Source organism: Cebus imitator, unplaced genomic scaffold (assembly GCF_001604975.1).
Source record: "Cebus imitator isolate Cc_AM_T3 unplaced genomic scaffold, Cebus_imitator-1.0 Scaffold115, whole genome shotgun sequence".
NCBI lineage: Eukaryota > Metazoa > Chordata > Mammalia > Primates > Cebidae > Cebus > Cebus imitator.
In genome coordinates, this window is record NW_016107430.1 from 4084103 (window position 1) to 4092040 (window position 7938).

The 7938-nt window shown below is 42.8% G+C and overlaps 1 protein-coding gene across 1 annotated transcript in view; it reads right to left on the bottom strand.

The window, feature by feature from the left end:
• Positions 1–7132: 7132 nt before the first annotated feature.
• COIL (coilin) overlaps positions 7133–7938 on the bottom strand; it is a 22342-nt gene continuing 21536 nt past the window's right edge. The window contains exon 6 of the mRNA XM_017538828.2: positions 7133–7624. Coding sequence (XP_017394317.1) covers positions 7541–7624 — 84 coding nt within the window. The 3' untranslated portion in view covers positions 7133–7540. The remainder of the gene's footprint in view (positions 7625–7938) is intronic.

A 7938-nucleotide genomic window follows, 5' to 3' on the forward strand; every position in this document is an offset into this window, starting at 1 on the left:
ATGGGGTTTCACCATGTTGGCCAGGATGGTCTCGATCTCTTGACCTCGTGATCCACCCGCCTTGGCCTCCCAAAGTGCTGGGATTACAGGCTTGAGCCACTGCGCCCGGCCTAAGATTACTATAACTTCTATCTTGTGGCTTTAGGCAGTCTAGTCCACAGGCGGTGAGATTTGTTTTCGAAAAGGACTACAGGCTCGTGTCACCACACCCTGCTAATTTTTGTATTTACTAGAGACAGGTTTCACCGTGTTGGCCAGGATGATCTTGATCTTTGGACCGCATGATCCACCTGCCTCGGCCTCCCAAAGTGCTGGGATTACAGGTGTGAGCCACCACACCCGGCCCTAATATTTGCATTTTTAGTAGAGATAGGACTTTACCATGATGACCAGGTTGGCCTCAAACTCCTGGCCTCAAGTGATCTGCCCACGTTGACCTCCCAAATTGCTAAGATTACAGGCGTGAGCCACCGCACTCAGCAGTTGTTTTTTTTATACAACCTCTTAGAAAATGGGATCATTTGTTTTAAGTGGCTGAAGCCATGGGAAGAAAGCTATACCACTCCAACATCAGAAGACACAACAGTTAGGAGATAGTGGATGAATGTAGTCAGCAGAAATCTCCCAAGCCCCACAAGATAAACGTATCTTTTATGAGAATTAGGTAAATGATTTCCTCCTACCCAAAGATGTAATTAGAGTTTAAATATGGCAGCTCTAATATGAAATGTGGTGCACGTTGTTTGTAACAGATGAAAATAAATTTAAAAGGATGGGATTCAAGTTCTGCTGAAAATTTGGAGCAGGATCTAAGGCAATTCACAAAATAGAAACATAAATAATAACATCTCATGAGCACTTACCAATGTGCAAGGTCCTGTGTTAACTGCTTTGCATGCATAATCTCATTCCATCTTCACCACACTACCATTGGTGGGTACTGTGATGAGCAAATTGAGGCTTAGAGGGGTTAGAACTTGTCTCAGGTGAAGTGACTAAAAAGACCAAAGCGGAATTTGCACCTGGGTCATCACTATGGCAGCCACGCTCTAACCACTCACCATTTCTGTGATCTTACCTCCTCTGAGTCTGTTGTCTCAGAAGTAAAGTGGCGGGTGGGCTTCATCATTTGGAAGGTGGCTTCCGGTTTTAACATTATAAGACCTTCCAATGGCCACAGATTTGGTGCCTAAATTCCAGTTGAGGCTCACAGTTTAGAGCACTGCATTATTTCCTTATTGAGTCCATCAGAACACAGGAGATCCCAACACTAGATTAAGTTATTTAATTTTAAAAACACAGGAGAGACATATTTTCATGGCTGTCACATTCTTATGGGTAAAGCTGGTTGTTTCATGAGCTGGGAGCTGATTGTACTCTAATTATATTTAGGCAGTGAACCTTTAGAGTGAACAACCATTTGAGGCAGGATGCAAATACCCTTTTGATTAAATCAATGTAACTTTTATAGGCTGCGCTTGGTGGCTCACACCTGTAATCCTAGTACTTTGGGAGGCCAAGTGGGCAGATCATGTTAGGCCAGGAGTTCAAGACCAGCCTGGCCAACATAGTGAAACCCGGTTTCTACTAAAAATACAAAAAACTTGCCAGGTGCTGTGGCACACACCTATAGTCTCAGCTACTTGGGAAGCTGAGGCATCAAAATCGCTCGAGCCTGGGAGGCAGAGGTTGCAGTGAGCTGAGACTGTGCCGTGCACTCCGGCCTGAGTGACAGAGCGAGACTGTCTCAAAACATCTATCTTTTGCAAAGTGAAATGAATCCACCATAAGAATACCCTATGCTAATAACTCAGTCATGACTTTTTTCCTGAATATTGAGTTGATGTTTACTTTTTAGTCACCCTCTTTTGAGTCTGATTAGAGGCTTGAGAGTAGAAAAGCACTTTCTGCACATCTGCTGTGTGCCAGGGTCTAGTCTAGCATGGTTTTAACTTTTCACTGTAAGTCTGAGCATGGGTTAGGCCGATGGTGCAAATGAAGACACTCACCCTATGTCACCTGGCTCAGATGTGGACCCAAATCTGACTTCAGTGTTTTCTTTCCATGATGTCAGTGGTTCTCCAAGTGTCGTCTGTGGACTCCTGTCCTTAAGACCCTTTTAGGGATCCGCAAGGTCAAAGCTACTAAAATGGTTTTATCCTTTCACGGCATTGATGTTTGCTCTGATGGTGCAAAACCAATAAGGAATGAACCATTGCACTTCAGCACAAATCTGCTAGCCAATGGCACCAGTGGGCCACACACTCATAGTAGGGAGCAGAGCCAGCTCCACTTAATATCCTTGATAGAGTAACAGTTCTTAACATTATTAAGTCTTGATCCTTAGAGACACACTTTCTTAAATATACATAAAGCACTTCTGCATTCCATAATACAGTAGTTGTCTCAAGGAAAAGCACTTAAGCAATTATTTGAATTGTAAGCTGAACTAGCCACAATTTTCATGAAAATACCATTTTTACTTGAAGTAATTACTGACAGAAAACTTGTGATCATTCTGACTTGGGAATTGGTATACATTTTCATTTTCTTGTTTTTGAGACCGAGTATTGGTCTGTCACCCAAGCTGGAATGCAGTGGAATGGTCTCGGCTCACTGCAACCCCCACCTCCCGGGTTCAAGCAATTCTCCTTCCTCAGCCTCCCGAGTAGGTGGGATCACAGGCACGTGCCACCATGCCCAGCTAATTTTTGTATTTTTTAGTAGAGATGGGGTTTCGCCATGTTGGCCAGTCTGGTCTCAAATTACTGCCCTCAGGTGATCCGCCCTGCCTCAGGCTCCCAAAGTGCTGGGATTACAGGCGTGAGCCACTGTGCCCAGCCCACAATTTCTGAACAATAAAGTGAGCCTGTTAATTAAAGAACAAACAGTATTTGTTGCCAATGAAACACCTGAGCTTTCAGGCACAAATTAGAATTTTGGAAAACTTGTATCTGCCATTGTGAGCTGACAACTTCCCGATACTTAAGTCTTTCCTGATAAAATCACACATTTGGTAGCAATGTTAACAAATGCAGTTTTAAAATATCGCATAATTAAATGTGTCAACATTTGGAAGATGACAGGTTTCCAGCAAGTTCTGCTGGTATAGTATTGTGGTGACTCTTCATGACCTTTGTGATATTGTGCTATAGCTGGCCTAGAGCCAGAACCTGAGCAATGCCATTTTATAAGATAAAGCTGTTTGGCTTCTGTAAATAAAGCTGCTAGTTTGCTCTGAAAATGCCCACTATGTAAAGCTGCTTACCTTTTCTTATCAGTACCAGAATAAGCAGCCCAAGCTAATGCCATCTTGGCCCCTGCGACTTGTAATAAGTAACTAAGATCTGTGACTTCCACCACTACCCAGACAATGTGTAAACTAACGTTTATCTTGACTTCTGTAAACCACTTAAGTAACAATCAGAGTGACAAAAGTCCCCTGCCCCTTGGAATGTCCGGAGCCCCTCACCCTCATCTCTGCCCAGGAGGTGATTTACAGAATCCACTAGCCCTCGGAATGTCTGAAGCCCTTCATCCCCATCCCTGCTCCTCACCCTCTGGGTCCTAAAACCAGGATGTGGTTTTTCAGCTTAAAAACCCTGCTCTCCCTGAGTTCGACGCCACAGGTTGGAGAGACGTGAGTCCTCTGTGGTCGCTGGCAATAATAAAGACCCTGCAATTTGGCATACTTTTGTCTTGGTGTTAATTTAATCTCGAATTTCAATACTTCACTTGAGTGAGGTAGAGACATGGTTTCCCAAGGAATTCTGATCACAGCCTGAGGGTGGCGTCTGGAGGCTCTTCCTTTGGTGTCTATCTCAGCCCCAGGGTAGTAGCTGCTCCTTGTATCTGCTATTCCTATATTTTTTGACCTCTCTTACTTCTTACTAGCCAGTTCCTCATCACTCCGATCCCAGTGAAAATCAGGAATTATTTACATTAGACATTTCCTGTTTGGATTACTATGTGGTTTCTCCCTTCTGATTAGACCTACACTGATATAGCAGGTTTTGCAAGCAAGAGCTGTGAACAGTCAAGCGGGGAGAAAAACGGATCAGCGCATTCATTACAAGGAAGGGAAGGGCACAAAGGAGAGATGCATGTTCCTGCCTGTCTTGATCTGTGAACTGCAGAAGGTTGTCAAGCTGACATTGAAGGAAGAGGGTATGGGGCTTAAGAAAAAAGTTTGCGGGCCGGGCGCAGTGGCTCAAGCCTATAATCCCAGCACTTTGGGAGGCCGAGGCGGGTGGATCACGAGGTCAAAAGATCGAGACCATCCTGGTCAACACGGTGAAACCCCGTCTCTATTAAAAAAATACAAAAAATTAGCTGGGCATGGTGGCGTGTGCCTGTAATCCCAGCTACTCAGGAGGCTGAGGCAGGAGAATTGCCTGAACCCAGGAGGCGGAGGTTGCGGTGAGCCGAGATCGCGCCATTGCACTCCAGCCTGGGTAACAAGAGCGAAACTCCATCTCAAAAAAAAAAAAAAAGAAAAAAGTTTGCAACAGCTGCTTTTAAGTATAAAGAAGTTGAAAATTAGAACCAAACAATCCGTGTGTTGAATGGGCTAGTTCTTTTGCCTGTGAAGAGTTTTTGTGATGTCATCCCTTCAGAACAGCTGAAGGAGTAGAAAGTGAATGACAACCAATCCAGGTTTGGAAGTAGCTAAAAAGAAAAGTTAACAGATAATTAAGTTACCACCCAGTGCCCTACAGGAGGACAGCAAAGAAGAGACCAACTGTAGCAGTAATATAGTTGGAGTCAGAGAGCTTATGCCCTTCAAGAAAAGGGGAAAGCGGTGGCCAGGTGAGGTGGCTCACACCTGTAATCCCAGCACTTTGGGAGGTGAAAATGGGTGCATCACCTGAGGTCAAGAGTTTGAAACCAGCCTAGTCAACATGGTGAAACCCTGTCTCTACTAAAAATACAAAACTTAGCGAGGCATGGTGATGGGCACCTGTAGTCCCAGCTACTCAGGAGGCTGAGGCAGAAGAATCGCTTGAACACAGGAGGCAGAGGTTGCAGTGAGCTGACATAGTGCCACTGTATTCACTCCAGCCTGGGCAACAGAGCAAGACTCCATCTCAAAAAAAAAAAAAAAAAGAAAAAAGAAAGAAAAGAAAAGGGAAAAATAACCCCATGGGACACTGGGCTGACGAAGTCAGGGTCAGTCTTTTTATGCAGAGTTAAAGCAGCCTAGAACTTAACATTGCACAGACAATCTTAAGATGGACAAAACTGAGTCATGGGGGCAGAAAGGTACTAAGTCAGAAGGTTCATGCTCCCAAGGATAATGGCGGCACAGTGGGAAACTGAGGCAGGGGCCTGACTGCTGCTTACACTTGAGGCCAGAACATAGCCACTTTAGTGATGGCCACAAAACATCCTGGGAAAAGAGAACACTGCTCTGAAGTTACATGAGGCTCTCTCTTAGTTCATTGGTATTTGGCAAGCAATCATCCTATAATAAAAAGAGCTGGTGTTTGAGTACTTCCTATTTTCCTCGTCTAGGAGAGTGCTTCTGGACCACTAGTCCAGGAACAATGAGGCAGAGATTTAGTCCTTGGCATGCAATTCTTGCTCGGCACTTCATTTTCACCTCCCCTTTTCTCTCTCACTCCTGGGTAAATGACATTGTTCAGAGTTTCCAAGTTTCAGTATAACACGACAATTATATCCCTGACTTCAAGCAATGAAAAATACACTTACACTTTACAGGATGATTCAGTACAGACATGGTTATATGTAATGAAACAAAAGTTTCATAAAACAAACTTAGGCTGGGTGTGGTGGCTCACACCTATAATCCCAGCACTTTGGGAGGGCAAGGTGGGTGGATCACCTGAGGTCAGGAGTTCAAGACCAGCCTGGCCAACATGGTGAAACCCTGTCTCCACTAAAAATATAAAATTAGCCGGGTGTGGTGGTACACCCCTATAAACCCTGCTACTGGGGAGGCCGAGGCAGGAGTATTGCTTGAACCCTGGAGGTGGAGGTTGCAGTGAGCTAAGAGAGATCATGCCATTGCACTCCAGCCTGGGCAAAAGAGCAAGACTTGGTTTCAGGAAAAAAAAAAAAAAAAAAAGCATCACTAGATGTGATGCACTTTTTTTCTATCCTACTATATTTTATTTTTCAAAACACTGGTCATGGCCCCTAAATTGATTTCATAATCCTTTTAGGGGACTCTATTCATAGCCTGACAAACACAATAGAGGAAAAGGGTGACTCATTAACTGATTATAATCTGATGAAAACACATCCTGAGGTCAACATTTTTCCTTTGGTCAATGTTTACTAGTTACCTTAATTTGTTTTCCAAACCCAGGAAGACAACTGTGCTACACAGAACCCCAGTGCCAAGATCCCACCATTCACATTACTCTCACCCTTTCAGGAGTAATACTTCTCATTACAAATCAATAAATGCACATTTTGATACACATCCATGTCACGCAAAGTAAAACTGGCCAGCATCTCCACTGGCACAGTGGCTCCCAGATCAGACGAGCTCCACTGGACCAAACCCTGCAACATCAGACTCATCAGTCAAAGCAAACTTCTTGTTACAGAAAACTCTAATCTCTCACATTATTGTGAAATAAGACAACAATCTGCAATACTCAATTAAACATGACTCAGAAGAGATGTTCAGTTCAATATATTTTATTTAAAAATGTGTACAGCTGAAGGAGCGGGTCTGATCTTTTGTTAAACCAATTTTCACAGTATATATTTGGCCTTTTGAGCTTTGTAGTAACAGTAAAGGAAGCTTCTGTTCAAGATCCTCACTCCAGCACTCAGCCAGGTGCCTGGCAAGATGACACATTTCCTGGTCTGAAGCTCACAGTCAATCCCCTCACCCAAGTGGAACACAGATCCTCCTCCAGGCACGCACACACGCGCACACACATACACACACACACACACACACACACACACGTCTTATTTTCACTGCTGTACAAAGGGCCCTGAGAATCCTTAATTTTAAAATTGGGAAAACCGTGAAAGGATTCCTTAACTCATTGTGACAAATCCAACTACCTTTTAGCTCTTAACAATTGCAAGTATAAAATACTTGCAATTTACGAGATGCTCCATTTAATGGAACAACTCAAATGGTAAAAAATTAGGTCAAGTAACATGCTTTAGTATTTTTAAATGTTACCTAAAACTTATTGAGACAAGATATGCAGCACATTCTTGGAATTATAAACTCTTACTGACGACTGCTACTTGATGGTCAAAAACATTCAAAAAAGAGAAGAAACCATACACATTGGTGTACAACAATGTCTGCAGGGAATGTCATGTTTTACATTATGTTAACTGAAATTAAACCTGACAAAAAAAACCAAAAGTCTACAAAACCGACACCCATGTCATTTAAAATGATGAGGTAGATTGTTTCCTATGCAGTAAAGTGAAGATAACAAAAAAATCCAAACAACTTTCAAATCCTCTTAAAAAAAAAGTTCAGGTTATAGTCACTTTCACAAACAAAACATTCATAAACTATAAGCTGGAGAGGTCATACTCAGACAGGTTCTGTATTTGATGTGTTACTCGGAGATTCAATAATCAGTCTTGGATCAATCAACTCTCTCCAAAATACAGTGATCTGAGGAAAAAGACAAAATACACAGTGTAGGCACTTCATTTTGAGGTCATACAGGTTTTGGTAAGTTAAAATTTTCAGCCAAGTAAATTTCCATCTGTGTAGAATGGTTTAAGAGCTGGAATAATTTGGGTTCCAATAAACTAAGTTTAATTAGGGTATAATAACTCATGTAAGCTGGGCACTATTGGCTTACACCTGTAATCCTAGCACTTTAAAAGGCCAAGGGGGAGAAACACTTGAGCCCAGGAGTTCAAGACCAGCCTGGGAAACCTAGTGAGACTCTTCTTTATTTTTTTTTATTTTATTTTTATTTT